The 22,669-nt window shown below is 28.2% G+C and overlaps 3 protein-coding genes and 1 long non-coding RNA gene across 9 annotated transcripts in view; 2 read left to right on the forward strand and 2 right to left on the reverse strand.

Annotated features, from left to right (window-relative positions):
• Positions 1–8,960, forward strand: part of Rel (nuclear factor NF-kappa-B family member relish) — a 35,078-nt gene extending 26,118 nt beyond the window's left edge. For all 6 annotated transcript variants that reach the window (XM_088264664.1, XM_088264665.1, XM_088264661.1 and 3 more), the window contains 8 exons: positions 1,310–1,488; positions 2,164–2,316; positions 4,509–4,687; positions 6,007–6,114; positions 6,260–6,328; positions 6,805–6,897; positions 6,974–7,162; positions 8,425–8,960. In XM_088264664.1, the coding sequence (XP_088120790.1) occupies positions 1,310–1,488; positions 2,164–2,316; positions 4,509–4,687; positions 6,007–6,114; positions 6,260–6,328; positions 6,805–6,897; positions 6,974–7,162; positions 8,425–8,517 (1,063 nt within the window). In that variant the 3' untranslated portion in view covers positions 8,518–8,960. The remainder of the gene's footprint in view (positions 1–1,309; positions 1,489–2,163; positions 2,317–4,508; positions 4,688–6,006; positions 6,115–6,259; positions 6,329–6,804; positions 6,898–6,973; positions 7,163–8,424) is intronic.
• Positions 8,961–13,073: 4,113 nt separating this feature from the next.
• Positions 13,074–16,134, reverse strand: LOC148306617 (NADH dehydrogenase [ubiquinone] 1 beta subcomplex subunit 2, mitochondrial-like). Its single transcript, XM_088264651.1, has 3 exons — positions 15,948–16,134; positions 15,720–15,846; positions 13,074–13,421 (listed from the first exon to the last, which is right to left on the reverse strand). Exons 1-3 carry the CDS (start codon positions 16,037–16,039, stop codon positions 13,332–13,334), a joined length of 309 nt encoding a protein of 102 aa, XP_088120777.1. The 5' UTR covers positions 16,040–16,134; the 3' UTR covers positions 13,074–13,331.
• A 700-nt stretch (positions 16,135–16,834) lies between these two features.
• On the forward strand, positions 16,835–19,477 carry LOC148306618 (uncharacterized). Its single transcript, XR_015837972.1, has 3 exons — positions 16,835–16,993; positions 17,253–17,523; positions 18,846–19,477. It is a non-coding gene; the product is annotated as an uncharacterized LOC148306618 (long non-coding RNA).
• Positions 19,478–19,616: 139 nt separating this feature from the next.
• The window catches only part of LOC148306619 (ras-related and estrogen-regulated growth inhibitor-like protein A), a 227,980-nt gene continuing 224,927 nt past the window's right edge, over positions 19,617–22,669 (reverse strand). The window contains exon 7 of the mRNA XM_088264680.1: positions 19,617–22,126. Within this exon, the coding sequence (XP_088120806.1) occupies positions 22,058–22,126 (69 nt within the window). The 3' untranslated portion in view covers positions 19,617–22,057. The remainder of the gene's footprint in view (positions 22,127–22,669) is intronic.

Here is a 22,669-nt window from a genome sequence, read left to right on the forward strand (position 1 = left end):
TTTAACAGACTTTATATTTGGAGCATACTGCAAAAGTTTACAGAGAAAGTTTTTTTTTCTGAATCGTATTTTAAATTTCGTATTTTAAAACAAAATCTTAACCCTTTGGTTACCAGGACTTTTGCTCGCTTAATTTCAACCTTGTTTTTATGCCGTGCACATAATACTACGAATCAAATTACTCCTGATCTAATTCATGACATCCAGTGTTGAAAGAAATAATGTAGGGGTGCAAGTAATCAACAAATAAAAAATATTAATATATTTTTTAGTTTTGCTATAAATATTATATTTGTATTAATTTATTGCAAATTGTTTATTAACCTTGAAATGTAAAAATACATCTTTTTTAATAATATCACAACTTACTTTTGCGGAAACAAAATTGTTTTAATGTGCTTTATTTTTCTCGTTTCTCTAAGCATTTTTTGTAACCTCAATTTTTGTTATATTACAACTAATTGTAAGATATAAATGATCATTTAAATCTTAATTTCGAATTTATTGAAAGAAAAAACGTAATATGAATCAATTTTTTTGCATAACTTTGACAAATCCATACATATAGATTTTTTCATGGTTGTGCAAAAAATTTCAATTCATATAAAATTTTTTCTTTCAATAAGTTAAAAATTTAGAATTAAATGATCGTTTATATCTTACGATTAGTTGTAATATAACAATTTTTAAAAAATTTTGCACAACGCTGAAAACATCCATACTTACTGTCCAAAATGTATCTGATACTTTAGATTTTTTCATAGTTGTGCAAAAATTTTCAATTCATATTATGTTTTTTCTTTCAATAAGTTAAAAATTTAGAATTAAATCATCGTTTATATCTTACGATTAGTTGTAATATAACAATTTTTAAATTTTTTTGCACAATGCTGAAAACATCCATACTTACTATCCAAAATGTATTTGATACTTTAGATTTTTTCATGGTTGTGCAAAAATTTTCAATTCATATTATATTTTTTCTTTCAATAAGTTAAAAATTTTGAATTTAAATATAACAATTTTTAAAAATTTTTGCACAACCCTGAAAACATCCATACTTACTGTCCAAAATGTATCTGATACTTCTATACATCATGATGTCAGATCTGACGGATACGGTATTTCTCGATAAAGTACCGAAAGATGATTTATCAGATTTTGGTAACCAAAGGGTTAAACTTGATGGTTTGAAAAAATATAATTGAATTCGAGAAACAAATTCACATTCAATCCTTGACTTTTTTTTACTTTTCTTGTTTACTTTTTACATCATGGAAAAATATTGATGTTTTCTTTGTTTGGATAGTTTTCTTCATATGTTTGTTGCGTTGAACCACGTGGAAGCTGTGAAGATCTTATTGGATTTAATAAAAAAGTTGGAGTTGCATACTATTCTGAACTACAAAAACAATCGAGGGGAGACTGCGCTTCACACGGCAATCATGTTCTTCAGGAGTGAGATCATGGCACTCTTGTTAAATGCAGGTGTGTTTAACTACTTATATCGACCTCTCTTGACCAAATTGCATACACATATACATATTAGGAAAACGATCTAAGATAGTTTGCTATGCAGTGCGCTTTAATGAATTCTGCTTTTTGTTAAAATTTTTGATCTCTTTATTTATCTTTGTAAACTTACATTTGCAATCAAAATGTGATTGGATGGTTTACCATGCACATCTAGAATTGGGGAATTCTTTATGCAATAACTGGAAATCAGTCTTTGTTACATAGGAAACAAAGATAATTATTTTAAAAATAAATGAAACTCGATATGTATTCGTTTATAACCACTTTTATTTTTGATACTTTAATCCAACTGGTTTTGTTTAGTACGTAACCATCGTAAAGTTATGGTCAAATTTATTACGTATCTGTCCCCGAAAAAGACAAGGTACTTGCCAAAATCGATGGAAAATAGCACCAATAATAAAAGTGGTTAAAAACAAAGTCTGAGTTTTTATTTTATAAAGTTTATTAAATGTGGCAAAAACATTCAAGAATTTTTATTTTATTTGATACCTATTAAATAGAAATATTGTATAAAAAATGACTAGGACAATTATTACCACATACATATAAGATCTTACTAAGTTTGTCTATAGAGTGTAATTGAAATATTTAGTATGACTCAAAATGGTTTTTAAAATGCTAAAGGGTGTGATCCGAGTTTGCATGATAACGACGGGAATACTCCTCTTCATCTGGCAGTAAAAGAAGACAACTCGGAATGTATGGTACAGCTCTTGGACAAAAACAACTACAGCTCGATATACGCAAGGCAACTTGATGTCAACATCTTCAACAATGGTATGTCCTCCATTGCATTCTACTTCAATATTTGACTCTGGCAAAGCAGGACTGACGAGGCGGAATACGATTTACCCGAGCAGTGTTCGGGCCCGTCAAATGCAATACAAACTCCTTGCCTGAGTCACGCTCGGGCTAGCCAGGGAACTGGTTAATAAAGAAGTCGTTTATAATTCAAACAGTAAACACAAATCAGTGCACAAATTTAGTTGCGTATTATGTTCTGGCTTCTGATATATTTGGCGATTTGACCTATTTAATAAATTGTAAAATTTTAAATTGTAAAGTTTAAAAGATTTTAATTATTTTATTGTAAAACCTTTATACTGTAAATTGTGATTGCATCTATTGTATATCATGTATATAATCTAAAAAAAACAAATGAAAAAAAAAATATATATATACAAACATGTAAGTATTTCGGCTCAATACAGGCCACGCCTAAAGAGCCGTGTTACATATAGTAAAAATGTATGTATCTATAAAATACAATAAATAAATAAATGAAAAATATCACAGGTAAACTACGAAGGAATTGTTTATGTATTAATAATATTAATTCAATTTGTCCAATGTGACGCCATTTATCTTCTTTTCGTAAAACAAATGAAACACGAATTAAAATGGCTGCCGCTACAGTGAGGCATGATTTTATACAGCTTGTCAAAATAAACCTTTTTAATACTGAATCCCAATCAAACTTAACAAATACCCACTAGGCACATCTGCAATGATTGATAATGATTAGACAAAGACAAATAAATGTCCGCCTCCGTAGTGTAATGGTCATCACGCTCGGCTACCGTTCTGGAGGTCCCGGGTTCGATTCCCAAGTGGGTAAAATAAATACAAGTGATTTTTTCACTGTAATATTTATTCAATATAACCATGGACTGGTACCTGAAGCGGAGGGCTGATCACCTTTCCTTCATGTGTAAAAACGATCAAGATAACACTGCGTTAACTGACACAGTGCCCTATGCACCATTCGGGTGCGGATAAGGGTTTTATTATTATTATTATTTATTATTATGTTTAATGATAATTTATCTCCCTGATAACCTACCTCTGCAATATTTCATAAATTTGATTTAAGATTTAGTGGTGTCTTATTTAGAAAATATGACAAGACGAATCAGACAAATAAATGAACTATGTGAGAAATCTTTATTGATATAAGATATTGAATCCATCGTATCTATTGTATTGCTTTTAGGGATCAATCTTATACATTTATTATTTATTATACATCGCTCACTCCTTTCAAGAACGTCATAAATAAAAAAACTCGATTTTTCAGGAGAACGTTTTAAAAGTTTAAAAATATAATACAATGTATTAAAAATAAATATCAAGCCACTTACTGAACTTTTTACTGTGCAACAGATCTTTTAAAGTAAAACCTGAAGGTTATTTCTCCATTCGAAAAATATTTAGTTTATTTAAAAAAATAATTAAACAATACCTTTTCTTCAAAATGCAAAAACAACACTTTCTGCCCTGTGGCGGGTAAATATTAAGTTAAAAATATGCCGCTTCTGCTGGGATATAGTAAATTGACTGGACGTTCCGAAAACATGCCCAATTGAAAATTGATGATTTATGACGTTCTTGAAAGGAGTGAGCGACATATTCACTACCATTTTAAGATATATAAACTGAATATGCTATAAATCCTTGTATGCATATAATAATAGGCGAGGAGAATTTTCTTAAACAACTAATTAATATATTTTTTAAATCTCATGAATTATTTACGGCGTATTTGAAATATCACTTGATTTGCAATAGCGATACAAAAATGACAGATGACATTTGGCAGTTGCTTTTGCTCCGAGTCTAGATTTTTCGTTATGTTAAAAATCAATAGTTTAACATATTTTAATATTATTTACTTACTTATAACCCTTATCCGCACCCAATGGTGCATAGGGCACTGCATCGAATTGACGCAGTGTTATCTTGATCATTACTTACATGAAGGCAAGGTGATCACTCTTGCGCTTCAGGAACCAGGGTAAAATATTAAATAAATATTACAGTGTAAAATCACTAATATTTATTTTCACCCCCCCTGGGAATCGAACCCGGGACCTCCAGCACGGTAGCTAAACACGCTGACCATTACACCACGGAGGCGGACTAATTTTTATATAATTATTAGTGTGATTATATTATATGTTTTTGTATAGCGGGTTGGACGGCCTTACATCTTGCGGCAATGCACGTGTCCCTGGCTTCGGTGTCCCGATTGATAAACGCAGGAGCAGACTGCAATATCCCGGGACAGTCCAATGGTCGAACCGTCCTCCATATTGCTGTTTCTAACGCCCACATTGTACTTGTCACATATATCTTGGAGCACACGGATGTAAGATAACTTTGTTTTCTGTAATGGTATAGTTTTGAATGTTTCACATGGGTAAAATACCTTGCCCACATTGTACTTGTCACTTATATCTTGGAGCACACGGATGTAAGATACCTTTGTTTTCTGTAATAGTATAGTTTTGAATGTTTCACATGGGTAAAATACCTTGCCCACATTGTACTTGTCACTTATATCTTGGAGCACACGGATGTAAGATACCTTTGTTTTCTGTAATAGTATAGTTTTAAATGTTTCACACAAGTAAAATACCCCATTAATTTGTCGGCATCCATAGTGTAGTGGTTAGCGTCTTGAGCTAACATGCCGCAGGTCTCGAGTTCAATCCCTAGGGGGGTAAAAAAAAATATCGGAGATTAGTAATTACCCCTTGATGTGTATTTAAGACCTAATATACGATTAATCGCAACTTAATTTTATTTAAACTTTGGTAAAATTTGACATAACTGAAATTTTTGCTTAAAATACCGTTTTCGTATTGAAAAAATAAGTTTTTCTTCAAAATAAATATGTGCTTTTGAAACAAAAAGAGATTTTGAAAGTTAAAAAGATTTTATATGGTTAAGAAGTTATATGATTTTTTCTGAATTTTTTCTATATATATATATATATATATATATATATATATATATATATATATATATATATATATATATATATATATATATATATATATATATATATATATATATATATATATATATATAAATATATATATACATATATATATATATATATATATATATATATATATATATATATACATGTATATATATATATATATATATATATATATATATATATATATATATATATATATATATATATATATATATATATATATATATATATATATACATATATATATATATATATAAATATATATACATATATATATATATATATATATATATATATATATATATATATATATACATGTATATATATATATATATACATATAAACATATATACATATATACGTATATACGTATATACGTATATACATATATACATATATTTTTTAAATGTGCGTAAAAGCAAGACCGACCTCTAGCACGGTCAACAGCCCTCTGAATTTGAAGTCTGCGAATTCCCGCTTAAGACAATTTGACTGTTATAAATTTCTACCAATACAACTGGAAAAGTGTATATTTGACATAGCTAAAAATGAATGTTACAGCTTTTATTTTAAAAAATCCCATGTTAAATGCACCATGCTTGCTTTCATGTTTTTCTGTGATTCTGAAACATTGTGGCAACATAAATGTATGTATCATATGCATGCATTTATTATTTCAGATTCGTGTGAATGCTACAGCTGAGAATGGATACACGGCTTTACATTTGTGCTGTAGTTTGGATGATCCCAAAGCGCATGAAATATGCAAGATTCTTCTTGAACATGGAGTAAGTTGTTCTTACTAGACCCTTTGTTTTCAGTTTCAGTTCTCAATTTTTCAAATTAACAAGCTTTTTTTTGTATATTATCGAGATTATTTCAAGAAAAGTATATGTATTTTCTAACCAATTTATGTTTATTAATTCCTTTTAGGCTAATCCATATATGGATTTCGAGGGCGTGAATCCTGTAACTATGGCCAGGAACAATATAAATGTCGAGGTACTTTATTTTTGTTAAAAAAGTTACTGAACTCTTCGCAATATATTAATTTTCTAGAGTATTAAAGGCAAATTTCCAATCAATGTATGTAATCCCTATAGCCCACAATTATACATTTAAAAAATGAAAAAATTATCATGAAGTGAATATCATTGTTACCATACTTGTTAAGGTATTTTATTAATTTGTTTTGTATATCTTTAATATAATACATATTGAAGATGTAGTGTCGGGTTGTGGTCCCGTGGTTAGTGTCGCGGACTCTTAAGTCTGAGTTTCTCGGTTCGAACCCACTCTACCACAATTTGATACCTATTTCTAATAATGAGATGCTTAGGCTCACAGAAATAGTATGAAATTGAAATATTTGTGTAAATAATAAAATCACTAATATTTATCTTTTTAAAAAAAAAAAAAAAAAGATTCCACACTGTTTCAGTAGAATTTGAGTGTTTTAATTATTTTTTTAATTTCAGGTTTTGAATGTTTTAAAAAACCATATCATGAATGAACCAGACGAGACAGATGAAAAATCAAATGAGGGTACATCAGTTCCAATTAAAGCAGAGGTAAGAGTTTTTGAAAAAGGATTGAAGTGCATATTTTTTGTGAGCAAATTCAATAAACATGTGCTTTTTGTTGCAGATTAAAGAGGAATATATAGGTTTTAATGATGAAAATTTTTTAAACTCAAAAACAGTCGAAGTAGTCACAACGTTACTTAATGCTTCCGGGATGTGGAAAATTATAGCAGTCCATCTGGATTTCAGTGATCGCATCGAGTTGTTTAATGAATCCAACAATCCGAGTAAAATGCTGCTGCACTATATTAAAGTAAGTGTGAAACCACCTGCATAAGCGGAGAATGCCAAACATGTGGCCGGGAGTACACTATCACATTTAGTGCGCATTTGACAAAATAAAAATTAATTGATACTGATTCCTTACTGTGTCTTAAATTCATGTCAAGACATGTATGGATGACTATTTTTACCTTTGTTGTTGGAAAATATAGGTCCCACATGGGCGGGAATGGATATAACATATATTTCGAGGACATATTCATGTCCTACCCGTACCTGATATTCTTTACGTTTGACATTTATATGTCCCGCCCGGTCAACAGGTTAAAGGGATTACAATCATAGCTTGTTGCCACTAGTCGGTCGTACAATTTTGTGTACCTTTGTTTCTGTTTGAATTTTACATTGCATTTTTTTATATTCACAAATATGCCATTTTAATTACACCATTCTAATTGAAAATTGAAAAATTAAATTTCACTTTATTTCCTTACTTTTACACCATTCCCTTGAAGAATGTAAAAAGGGGTTTTAACATATCGCTCACTCCTTTCAAGAACGTCATAAATCAAAAAACTTGATTTTTCAGGAGAACGTTTTTTAAGTTTAAAAATATAATACAATGTATTAAAAATAAATATCAAGCCACTTACTGAACTTTTTACTGTGCAACAGATCTTTTTAGTTAAAACCTGAAGCTTTTTTCTCCATTTGAAAAATATTAAGTATTTAAAAAAAAAAAATTAAACAATACCATTTCTTCAAAATGCAAAAACAACACTTTCTGCCCTGTAGCGGGTAAATATTAAGTTAAAAATATGCCGCTTTTGCTGGGATATAGTACATTTTCTAGACATTTCGAAAACATGCACAACTGAAAATTTACGAATTTTGATTTATGACGTTCTTGAAAGGAGTGAGCGATATGTCATTTTAATTACCCACATTCTAATTGAAAATTGAGAAACTAAATTACACTTTATTTCCTTACTTTTACACCATTCCCTTGAAGAATGTAAAAAGGGGTTTTAACATATGTCATTTTAATTACACACATTCTAATTGAAAATTGAGAAATTAAATTTCACTTTATTTCCTTACTTTTACACCATTCCCTTGAAGAATGTAAAAAGGGGTTTTAACATATGTCATTTTAATTACACACATTCTAATTGAAAATTGAGAAATTAAATTTCACTTTTTTTCTTACTTTTCCACCATTCCATTGAAGAATGTAAAAAAGGGGTTTTACTGTATATTGACCACTGATATATTGTAATTTATTTTTTTCAGCTGCAAGAAAAATTATCATTGGTTGAGCTTCACAGCTTACTAGTAAAATTAGGAGAGCTGGAAGCTGCCAACGCTGTGAAAAAAATTCTTTAAGATTAGCTACTTATCTTGAATATATCTTGAAAACAAAATACAGAGCAGTATAAACTCTACCTAAACACTAAAATGACATTTTTGTTGAGCAAATTTTGCAAATAAAAATGATAAATGTATTATTTCATCTATTATTCAGGTTGACTGGTACAAGCCATTACTTTGTCTGAATACGCCATTTTGAAAAAATTGTTATATGTAACTTAAAATCAATCATTCCTTTATTATTATAATTAAAGTGTGCTAGATAGTATTGTATTTGTATGTATAAAAGTTATTATTTATAAGTAACTACTTAATTGTATATGAATCAATTCTCCAAAGAACAAAATATTAAGATTATCAATGAAAAAATCCTCAAAAATATAGGACCAGACAAAATATAGGCAGCGAAAAAATAAAATGTAAATTTCTGATCCATACTTATTTATTTCAAATCAAAACGAAAGAAATTCTTTGCGATCTTCAAAAATTAAAAAAAAATGATAAATATTAAACACAAAGTCATCTGTGCATGGCTTATGTATATTTCATACCATAATAAGTAAATAAACCCTTTTAATCGTTCATTTAGATGTGCAAATACATATAAAATAAATAAGTGAACATCTTTGAGGTATGTAGTTAGGTTGAATTTCCTACGATATTTGTAAGCTCTCTTATGATCTGGCTTTGTATACAAATATCATCTTAAAAAACATCATTTATCTCTGTAAGACATCTAATATGTATATAAGTCTTGTAAGACATCTAATATGTATATAAGTCTTGACGAGCAGATAATAACTTAACTGATTTTTTTTTGGAAGTATTTTCACCTGGCAAAAGAGCTTGAAACATTACCAACTGCTTGATTTTGCTCGAAACTTACCCTTAAAAATTTGTGTGCAAAAATTAACACTTTAATCATTACGTACGCCACATTGGCTTATTCGGCTATACACTACTTTGCTTACAAAAAACATTAAATATTGAACACTTTGAAATTTTATTTTTCAATGGCTGGATGAATTAATGAAATCCATAATAATTGTGAAATAAATAATGCTATTTAAAAAATCCTTTTTTGGCAGACATTATTTTCAATATTTTAAGAGTGTCCAAATACTTGTTCACAAATTTGGATTATTTCCAATAAGGAGTTCTTTTTGGACATCTCTACATAGATGAAGCAGAATATAGAAGTCTGGGCATTTACAAGGCTAACGACTATTAGAGGCTGTGGCAAACTCTTAAACCATCCTATGACGGTCGTAAGCCCCGTAAATGCCCAGACTTCCATATTCCTTTCTCTATCTATGTTGAGATGCCAAAAAATAATAGACATTACTTTGATTTGTTTAAAAATTACATGTTTTTTTTAGCAAGGATGCCAACATGGTGATTAAAGTGCTAATATCCTGTATTTGACGTCAATAATAATATGTAAAGCATTTTTTTTATTCATACATACCATTTTGATTACACATATACTATGTATTGAAAATTAAATTCCATGTTTTTTCATTTTTCCTGTTAAAAAATTGATATTAACTGTACATATTATCAAACATTACTAGTGAGAAAATTTTACTAGACTTTACATTATTGTAAATTTATATATGGGAGGGCATATAGTATTGATTGAGATAGTATTTATTTTTACACTTCCTTATAGGAAATTATCAAACACAATGTTTTAAAAGTGTCTTTAAAAGGTCAACTAATTGTGACAATAAATGAAAATGTCAACTTACAACCTGCCCTTAATTTTTAACTACACTACTCCAAACTCATTTTTGTCAGGAGGATTCACTCACTAATTTGTACCAGCTGTTTTAAAAAAAATGTTTTATCAAAAAATTAACTTAGTTAATCCTAATGTTGGAATTTTATTATATATACGTCATTAAATTTTCTGTAGTACTTATAATACGTACCCAGTGGCGTGTGACGGATGTGTCATTAGATGTTTACTATGTAAAATTGATGTTTGAAAAAAGCTATATATATATATATATATATATATATATATATATATATATATATATATATATATATATATATATATATATATATATATATATATATATATATATATATATATATATATATATATATATATATATATATATATATATATATATATATATATATATATATATATATATATATATATATATATATATATATATATATATATATATATATATATATATATATATATATATATATATATATATATATATATATATATATATATATATATATATATATATATATATATATATATATATATATATATATATATATATATATATATATATATATATATATATATATATATATATATATATATATATATATATATATATATATATATATATATATATATATATATATATATATATATATATATATATATATATATATATATATATATATATATATATATATATATATATATATATATATATATATATATATATATATATATATATATATATATATATATATATATATATATATATATATATATATATATATATATATATATATATATATATATATATATATATATATATATATATATATATATATATATATATATATATATATATATATATATATATATATATATATATATATATATATATATATATATATATATATATATATATATATATATATATATATATATATATATATATATATATATATATATATATATATATATATATATATATATATATATATATATATATATATATATATATATATATATATATATATATATATATATATATATATATATATATATATATATATATATATATATATATATATATATATATATATATATATATATATATATATATATATATATATATATATATATATATATATATATATATATATATATATATATATATATATATATATATATATATATATATATATATATATATATATATATATATATATATATATATATATATATATATATATATATATATATATATGTATAAAATACGGAAATAGTTTTTTAAAATATAAATCAGTTTTTTATAATGTTTTTATAGTTACTAGTTACTAAATAATTTTTCAGCAAAAATCCGAAAAAGTACAAATGACCAAGGAAAACAAAAAACTATTTATGCGTATACTATTTCCTATGTTAAGTTAGGAAAAAACGTTTATATTTATATGTCCTTACATCCAACTTACTACCCAGAGTTAAGAAAAAATGTACACATCGCTCGCTCCTTTCAAGAATGTCACAAGTCAAAAAACTTTATTTTTCAGGAGAACGTTTTTAAAGTTTAAAAATATAAAATATAATAAAATGTATTAAAAATAAATATTAAACCACTTATTGAACTTTTTACTGTGCAACAGATCTTTTTAGGTAAAACCCAAAGGTTCTTTCTCCATTTGAAAAATATTTAGTATATTTAAAAAAATAATTAAACAATACCTTGTTTTTAAAATGCAAAAACAACACTTTCTGCCCTGTAGCGGGTAAATATTAAGTTAAAAATATGCCGCTTTTGCTGGGACATAGTACATTTTCTGGGCATTCCGAAAACATGCACAACTGAAAATTGTCGATTTTTGATTTATGACGTTCTTGAAAGGAGTGAGCGACATATCCTGCTTCTTTATTGCAGGACATGTGTACATTTAGGTCCAGTAATCAATAGCCCGCAACATTTTTTTTATTTAACGGGGGTAACATTTAACAACATTGTTTTTATTCTTCTTCAAACACTGGTTTTGTATTAGAAAAATAAGTTTTTTTTGGAAATAAATATATGGTTTTGAATAAAAAGAGTTATTGAAAAGTAAGAAGTTTAAAAATATACACATAATTAAAAAATATGTATGTGTATATACTCATAATTTAACATAATAGAGTTAAGAAAAAATGTATTTATACATGCCCCACTTCCCATACGCTGAGTTAAGAAAAAATGTGTTATACATGTCCTGCTTCTTCTACTGTGAGTTAAGAAAAACAAAACTTGAAAGTGTTAAAGAAAGAAAAAACATTGGAAAAATTATAAAACATTAAAATAAGTACATACTTACTACTGGAAACAGAGCGATCTCCAAGTGAATCATTTTGAGCAACTACGACTTAACTTAATGTCAGATATCGCTCACTCCTTTCAATAACGTCATGTATAAAAAAACTTGATTTTTCAGGAGATCGTTTTTAAAGTAAAAAAATATAATCAAAGGTATTAAAAAAAAATATCAAGCCACTTATTGAACTTTTCACTGTGCAACAGATCTTTTTAGATAAAACCTGATTTTTTTTTTCTCCATTTGAAAAATATTTAGTATATTTAAAAAAAGAATTAAACAATACCTTTTCTTCAAAATGCAAAAACAACACTTTGCCCTGTAGCGGGGTAATATTAAGTTAAAAATATGCCGCTTTTGCTGGGATATAGTACATTTTCTGGGCATTCCGAAAACATGCTCAACTGAAAATTGACGATTTTTGATATATGACGTTGTTGAAAGGAGTGAGCGATGTGTATGAAAATAATTGAAATAAAACAAAATGATTTATAAATAGTTTGTTTTCATTTTTATAATATAACTACACAGGTGATCTCACTATAAGTAAAATATATCCCTGACTCAACTGCACCAGATTTGATAAAGAAGATGACAACGCAGTAATTTCGTTTAGTTCCGAAATGTAGTTATTGCAGTTGAACAATCATAATTAAAAAAAAACTGTTTTCACTTCAAAATCACTCTGGGGATGAAGATTATCCTATATTAGTTACACGGAGTTTGACAATACCGCAGCTTTTAGCTTAAATTCTTGGAGCGGGGCCTTCAGAATCTGGAGGGATGCCCAGTTCTTCATCAGTCCACTCGGAAGGTTCCACCTCTGGCCATTCACCCTATAAACAGCAACATTATCCAATGTAAACAAAAATGTAAATTTTAGTTTGTTCTTAACCTCAAATCTCAAGTGATTCACTGATCACTTTGTAATTTTGACACAATGTTGCATTTGAACATGCATGTGTTTTTATTTAATCTTAATGTTAATGTTCATTTGTTCAAAATCTTTCATCTCCTGAAATAGTTCACCGATTACTTTGAAAATTTCAGAGGATGTTGCACTCCAATATGTGCATGTTTTTATCTATATGAATAAAAATGTAAATCTTAGTTTAGAGAGTTAAAAACTTTTGTTGAACGTAATAATTACACACTCAATAAAAATGCTGCTCATAGCAGACAGAGCGCTTCTTGACAGCTGGTGAAATATTTTGTGTCGGGTTGTGGTCCCGTGGTTAGACTTTCTCGGTTTGAACCCACTCTACCACAATTTGATACCTATTTCCAATAACGAGCCGCTTAGGCTCACAGAAATAGTATGAAATTAAAATATTGGTGTCAATAATAAAAACACAAATATTTATATTAAAAAAAAAAAGTTAAAATATTGTATACCCACAAGTATAGTGAAATTAAACACATTAGAAATGTGTGCTATCTTTTTTCTTTCTTTTTCATTTAACCAGACTGAACAGCTACCTTGATAGACGGGGCAGCAAGCATGAAATAAAATGTGTATGCTTTGAGTGTAAAGGTGAAGATTGACCAGAGCATTTTGTCGTAACATAATGTCGTAACATCGCTCGCGGCAAGCATCACCGAGCATCCAAAACTATGGAAGGAGCGCTCAGCTTGGTGTACTGTCTGCCTGAATGCTCGCATCGCAACGTATTACGTTACGACGAAATGTGGAGGTCAGTCTCCACCTTGAGATTGGTATACTCTACATGTAACTCAAGATTTGAATTGCGACGAGATTAAAATGCAAAATACAAAATAAAGTCTTACATCCAACTTAAAAATTCCTCAGAATATCTGTTTGAAAATGTAACAATTAACCCTCAGATGGATTCCGATACCATTCAGTGAAGCGAATTGGCACAGTTCATGTCTCTAGTGGATACATTATCAATTATATTATTTTTTGACATCTCATCAAAGATGGAGAAGAATATGGAAGTCTGGGTATTTACGGGGCTGACGACCATCATAGGCTGGTTTAAGTGATCACTTTACACACGTGTAACTTTCACCAATTCTACCTATTATTGGCAACCACACTACTCTAATTGGAAGTTCTATATATATGAACCAATTTTTAAAACATTATTCTTGAATCACTAGAGACATTTATTGGTGAGATGAAAAGAAGCTTTTTATTGAGTAGAAACTCTTTTATTAGTATGTGAGGTCCGAATCCTGGATTATAATCACACACATGAGAAACGCCAGAAAATATCATTTTTATTTTTATTATTTAAGCTTATAATTTGACCAGACAATTTATTTACAACATTTCACTCAAAATGTTATACATATATACATTATCAATTCTTATAAAAGTGATTCCTATCCAAAAATATAATAGATATAAAAAAAATAGTTGCAGTTTTGGCTGAAAGTATAATAATTATGACAAATTTGTCCACTTCCGTAGCATAGTGGTTAGTGCATTTAGCTACTGTGCTTGAGGTCCCGGTACACCCCCCTGGGTTTAAAAGTGATTGATTTATACATCGCCTTGGACTGAAGTTGACTGGTACTTGAAGTGGAGGATTGATCACCTTGCCTTTATATAAATAAGAATAAAGATAACACTGCTTCACTATGATGAGGTACCTTATGCACTGTTGGGTGCAGATAAGGGTTAGAAGAGGAAAGGAGACTTATTGCTAAATACTATATTTAAGAATTTGTTAGTAAGAATATATAAATTTAGAATAAAAAGTTTAATTTAAATGACTGAAAAGCAGAAAAATAAATTGGTTTTTACTGAAACATTATTATTGCTTGAAAAAAATGTTGTGTTTAAAAAAATACAATAAGTAAATAAATTCACTACATTTAACATCTGTGTGTATTTTTTTTACGGATATTTATGGAAATAAGTGGTAGGTTTAATACTCAGTAAGCCACATTTTAACGCCACGTCTTTAAAAATATTATGAACACAATATAGGAAACAAGCATAACAGAAGAAAACTTGTATAAAGAATTAATGAAAAGTAGGAATAAAAAGTTACGTATCTGATAATTGTCCGAGGGTTATGAGAAAAAGGTGTTATGTTGTCATTATTTAAAAAAAACTTTGATGATCAATGTTGCTCAAAACCATAACATCAAAAATCACTTACCAATACATGGCCAGGTTCAGTATACAGGTGCCAAATTATCCACCACAAAGCGATTCCCATACCGATTTCAGCAAGAATTTGTCCAGACTTGGATGGCGGAGGAGGGGATACTCTGTATGCCCATGCACTAAAAAAATACTTATTCAAGTGATGAGGCTTTCATTTTAACTAAAACATAGTAAAATAAGTGACGTAAGAGTTAACCTCAAATCCAAACCATTTTCTTACCTGTTTCTAATTTGAGATACTATTGGGGATTTAGGTATTTTTTTAGATTGCAGTATAAGCTGACGTAACAAAATTGATCTTGAAGCGATCATTTTGTCAATCTGTTTCTCTTTTTCTTCAGGAGATACAAAATAAAATGACAGCCAGATGCAAAGATTATGTCAGATGGGCATAGGTAAAAGATGTCTATGACTGCACTTTTTCATAAACAATATATATATTCATGGGAAACATAAATTAACACGTTCAAAAAATGTGACATGATAGATGACGGTTTTAGATGTTATTTTTGAAAAATAATTTTTGGTTTTTATCTTCTTCTTCTTCAAACCTTCATCTGCACCCGATAGTGCTTAGGTACTTTAAACGCAGTGTTATCTTGATCGTTAACACATGAAGGAAAGGTAGTAAAAAATAAATATTTGAGTGAAAAATCACTCAAGTTGTTGTTTATACAAGTATTTAATTACAGTAATATTTTTTAATGGGAAGGTTCTGTGGCTAGTAATATATATACATATATATATATATATATATATATATATATATATATATATATATATATATATATATACAAATATATATATATATATATATATATATATATATATATATATATATATATATATATATATATATATATATATATATATATATTTTATTTTTATTTATTTTTTATCCTTTTTAAACTCTATCCACACCCAATTATTGCGTAGGGCGTCGCATTTAATCGACACGGTGTTTACTCGATTGCGATTATATGATTATAATTATTTCATTACATTTTTATAACATATTTAGGAAAACGTCTGACCCGGTACTAATCATAATTATAACATAATATAAACATATTTTAATTTTAGAATGTTTCTTGTTTTAATGTCATTTTTAATAGAATTTTAAACATATTTTTGAAGTACCAGGTATCACTTTAAAAAGAAAATAAATACAATACTTAACAAATAATACAAAAAAGTAATTCAAAATGCCGAGAAGGATAATACAAAGCGGTGTTCGTAAAACAGGAAAAATAAATAAAACAACTAGTGAGTTTTAAAAATGCAATTTTTTTAACCCTTATGATGCCATTTTTGATTATCAACAAAAATATCGATCTTTTGACACTCATTTATTACAATAAACTTAGTTTAATACTTACTCAAATACGTAAAACCTACAAAAATAATTTACATGATGAATGTCTTTTTAACACCACATTCTATTCGATGCGATGCTCTATGCGCCAGTTAAGTTCGGGTAATAGCTCAAATAAGAAAAAGTATTTAAGCAATAAATATATTTCAGGGAAGATCAGGATTGTAAAAAAAAAAACTCGGAAGCAAAACTCTAAAAAGGAAGTCAAGACAAGAGTATCGTCAGATAAGAAACGTTATAATAATAATAAACGTCATAATCCTGCCAACAATCCCGATTCATCGAAGCCTTCGTCGTCTAGTGGTGTTACGAGAGGGATCGATAAAAAAACGAGTACAAAATCAAATTTCGGAAAATGTGTAGTTGTTGGTCATGTTTCTGAAGGACTGAGACATTTGCTTGAAGACAACCCATTTGAAAGGTAACTTGAATATATACATTGTTTGACGCTCCTTTGGTAAAAAAATGCGTGCTGCATAAGAAGTTTTTTTTTTATTTCTTATATTTAATATCAATTTAATATTTTTGAACTAGTTATAATGTTTTTGTCCGCCTCCGTAGTGTAATGGTCAGCACGCTCGACTACCGTTCTGGAGGTCCCGAGTTCGATTCCCAGGGGGATCAAATAAATATAAGTGATTTTTTCACTCTAATATTTATTCAATATTATCCAGGACAGGTACCTGAAGCGCGGGGCTGATCACCTTTCCTTCGCGTGTTAACGATCGAGATAACACTGCATTTATATAATGCAGTTCCTTTTGCACCATTGGGGTGCGGATAAAGGGTTTGAAAATTTTAATGAAATTTAAGTCTAATTCGTATCTAGATTTTAACATCTCAATATTGATAAAAAAGAATATGGAAATCTGGGCATTTACAGGGCTTACGACCGTCAAAACTCTAAAAAGCTTGATTGAGTGATCACTTTACACAAAACATTCCCATATTAACATTCATCAATTCTACCCATGATTGACAATCACACTACACAAATTTTTGAAACTTCTAGATACAAATATTGACAAAACTTGTAACACCGTATGCACGAGTTCACAATAACCATCTATGGTGGGATGAGAAAAGTTGCAAAGCATGCTATGCAACCCCGACCACCTGTCCCATTGCTGCTATTCTCATTGTTTTACCTGCTTTTCCTCCTCCATTTTCTTACCCATATAGCGGTAGTGTGCTTTACTCCGATCTCCTTCACTTACGTCATCTGTATGCTTTCAAATATATTCCAGTCCTCTTCTATGTCTGGAGTGTAGGACTGATTACTTTTCCTTAGTATAATTAATGAACCATTTAATAATGAATCGATTTATTCCGGTTTCCAATGCATAAGTGCAGATAGAGGTCAAGAAATAAAATAAAAAAACTAACATCACTATTTTGATTTGAGGACTATTAAGATTTGGCCATACATTCAATATTTTTAATGATATCACTTTTAATGATTTACGTGTCACTTTGCGGTAAAATCTATCCATTTTTACGTTTAAGTTTAGTTTAATTTTAAGTAAATACCACTATTTCATAAAATCTATTGTGACACGTATTTCGATGCATTCCGTGTCATTTTGCATTATTCCACATCAAGGTGTTTTACACATTATAAAAAAAAATAGTATTGATATACTTGTATGGGCTTACCAATTAATTTCAGCATTTTTATTAACAATATGATTTGTTTAGTTAGAAGCGAATTATTGTTTTTTTATGTATTTTTTGTTGTTTTAGATACATTCAAAGGCTAAAGCAACAACCTCAAAAAATTAAGAAACATTCACAAATTGAACTTTAAGCATAAAAATGTGTTAAAAAATGTGTAATTACAATTTTTTGTTGAAAAAAACTGACACAGGTTCACAAATTTTTTGGTCCCCTGCCAAAATTTCAACCCTGACTTTTTGAAGACTTTTCTAACTATTTCTCTTTCATCATCCTGAGCTTTTCACTTACGTCATCTGTACCTATCATATATAAAGTAATCATATATTCATGACTCTTAAGCGCAGGACTGTTCACCTTCATATAATTGGACCATGTTGACATGCAGAAACCGTCCAACTCACAATTTGCTAAATTAAAATTTTTGATGAATGCTACTTCATAAAAAGTAAATTTTTAATTTGCTGAAGACACTCAACCCAAAATGTTATCACAATATTTTGAAAGATCTTTCTTGTAACCCATAACTAATAAATCCACGAACATATTAGAAACGTCCATGTGGGTTAACAGCTCTCAGCATTTTCACGATCACATTATTTACATATATGAAAATAATTCAGAAAAAAAACCATGTGGTTTGGATGTGTTCATTCTAAGATTTTTAATTTATTAATTTTTATTTTATTTTGCTGAAACCACTCAACCTTCACAGGTTGAGTGGTTTCTGTAACCTTATTGACAAAACAAACAAAATCTTGAATATGACAAACAGTAAACAATGCTTCTTGACGGTAATATTAAAACTATCTTTTACCATTAACAACGTGATGTTATATATTTTTTTTTATTCAGAAAACATTCAAATGCAATTATCTTAGCTTATCAATTTGTGCGTTGGATGGTTTCTGCATAACATGGTCCAATTAGGGACTGGGTTGATATAAAAGCGTGTCGATCAACGGTGTTCTATAATAGGTGCAGATGGGGTGAATCGAACTGACACATTCCACAACAGTGCTTTTGTGTTTTTATGCTGAACATTTTCCTTGAATTTACATTTTTTCATCGCAATCCCTGAAAAAAGGATATTGTACCAATAATAATAATAAAAAATTAATATATTATATTTAATAAAAAAAAAAACATCAATGTGAGGAAGTGGAATGAAGAACGTGAAAATAATGAAATAAGAAACATAAATTTTTGCTGATAAAAACGGTTAAAAAATATCATTTATTTCTTATCAACTTGTAATATATTATATATTGATTACATTCGAACCTCTTAAAAACTATGCTTACAAAACTTAAATTAAATTAAAAGTAAAAATTACGCATTTATGAAAGAAAACTGTGTTTTGAAATTTAATTATTTAAACTAAATGCACGTATGTATTATATTTACAATTTTTATTTATACTAGTACCTATTACGAAGTAATATCCTCTAATGATGTTTATCACAGATACAAATATTTCTTTAAAATCTAAAGATTTACATCGATTCAGTCATTAATGGTGAAAAGCACATCGTCGGCTCAATCCGTAAAATGTTTAACTCCATCTGAAGTAAAAGCATAATAATTAAGTCATCAAACGGAATTTATTGAATAAAATACATATTATTGTAAAATACTATAAACATATGAAATAGGTACTTTACTTCTGAATAAAAAAAAATACTTTAATGATTAATCATATAGGGTTAGCCCGACGATGTCTAATTATTGTCAATAAAATGAAATAAAAGAAAACTGTCAATACGAAATTTAAGAAATAATCGTAATAATTACGAAGTTTTTCACAGATACTTTGTGGCACATTTTATAAACTTTATAAAATAAAACAACTTTGTTTTAACCACTTTTTCCGACCGGTTTCGACAAAAACCTTGTCATCCTCAGGGTTTATGTACTAATTCTACAACATTGAAATACTCATAGTTAGGTTATAGTTAATTAACTTTCCCTTACGATACCAAAAACTTCCACACACTCTGTACACCATATGAAAATGTGATTTAAAAGACGGGAAAAAACTCTTAAATTTCTTTTTACCGGTTGGAAAAAGTGTACCAATAAAAAGTTGTTTAAACAAAGTTGTTTTATTTTATAAAGTTTAATCACGATTTATCTTTGTAGGTTTTGTGAGTAAAAAATCATTTGTGTCGATTTTTTAAATTATGATGTAGACATTGTTTTTAATATTTGCCCAAATAGCTGAATGATACTAAATACCTATACATTTTTTAAAATTTATGAGATCATTTGATATCCTTCAAATGCGTTACTAGAATATCGTTATATTGTTACATACATTCGGGTTGACCACCGACTTTAAGGGTGAACTCGCAAATATACAATTCCGTACACGATCGGTTGCGCGAGGAGCCACACGAGTGTCCACGCACATTTAAAAAAAATATATATATTGGAATTACATTTTTTAAAAAATAAATATTGAATAAGAATACATTTGTCCGCCTCCGTAGTGTAATGGTCAGCATGCTCGGCTACCGTTCTGGAGGTCCCGGGTTCAATTCCCAGGAGGGTTTAATAAATATAAGTGATTTTTTCACTCTAATATTTATTCAATATAACACTGGACTGGTACCTGAAGTGGAGGGCTGATCACCTTTCCTTCACCTTCCAACACTGCGTTTATATGAAGCAGTGCCCTATGCACCATTGGGGTGCGGTAAGGGATTTATTATTATTATTATACATATTGAAAAAATATTTTTACATATTTTTTAACTGCTTATCTTTCTTTATAACTCTTTTCTTTTCAAAAACCATCTATTTATTTCAAAGAAAAACTGATTTTTTCAATACTAAAATGGTGTTTTAAGCAAAGAATTAAATTACTTTGAATGTTACCTAGGTTTGAAGAAAATTAAGTGCTGGGCTATCAATTAATCTTTAAAGGTTAATTAACCTTTAAAGGTCCAGCAATCAACAGTCCGCGACTAATTTTTCGTTAAATGCATTTTGCTATTTGAATTCAAACCATCGACGAATTTGTTCGTGAAATCTACCAACATTTTTAGTGCGTTGATATTTATATCAAGCTGAATGCTGAAATTTTCCGAAATGATATCGACATATGTTGATACGTCACGTGGATAAATATGTTTTTTTAACAACAGAAACTGAATCTAAAATAGGATTATAACAATTTTTTAAACTAAAATGATTTAACTCTCACACAATTCAATGAAAATTCTTAATCTAATTAAATTAAATTATTATAATGAATAGGAACTCTAACGTAAACTTAATTATATGCTTAATGAAGGCCGTTTTTTTCTAACGTTCTTGTTGGATATACCGAAGATGTTCCCGATCACCTGAAAACAAAAAAAATAAATTATGGAATGAAAATTTTGGATTACCAAATACATAATTATGAATACAGTACAATTTTGCTGTGGGGAAGCGGCGTGATGGTTAGTTTATTTATTTTAACTTCATGTACAGAAAAGATATATGTACATTGGCGGGCTTATAGCTAAAAACCAATATCTTCCAACCAACCAAAAACAGACTAATGATATTGATCAAAACGTTTGATACCATATATAGCTGTTTGCAATCAGAGGGTAGTACTTGAACATTAAAAAAAATTACAAATTGACATTTAAAAAAACATAAATTACAAAAGATGATAACAAGGAGGGTAAAGGAAAAATGGAGTTTAGGGAAGGAGGTAGAGGGAAAAACGAAGGGAGGAGGTTTGATGGACAGTTTGGATTCTAATGATAAATGGTAATGTTATTTTTTTTTCTTTATTTTAAATTCTTTTTCATTTCACAACATAATGTAAATACAAATAAAAAAAAATATATACATATAATATAAATACAAAAAAAGATCCCACAAAGGCATGGCCT

Source organism: Brachycentrus maculatus, unplaced genomic scaffold, assembly GCF_059751285.1.
Source record: "Brachycentrus maculatus isolate JH-2025_06_01 unplaced genomic scaffold, ASM5975128v1 h1tg000235l, whole genome shotgun sequence".
Lineage (NCBI taxonomy): Eukaryota > Metazoa > Arthropoda > Insecta > Trichoptera > Brachycentridae > Brachycentrus > Brachycentrus maculatus.

Coding starts and splice junctions, on each gene's coding strand:
- LOC148306617 (XM_088264651.1), bottom strand. CDS start 16,039: ATGATCGCTTCAAGATCAATTTTGTTACGTCAGCTTATACTGCAATCT. Junction 15,847..15,947: donor GTATCTCAAATTAGAAACAG/GTAAGAAAATGG, acceptor GTATTTTTTTAG/TGCATGGGCATACAGAGTAT. Junction 13,422..15,719: donor CTGAACCTGGCCATGTATTG/GTAAGTGATTTT, acceptor TGCTGTTTATAG/GGTGAATGGCCAGAGGTGGA.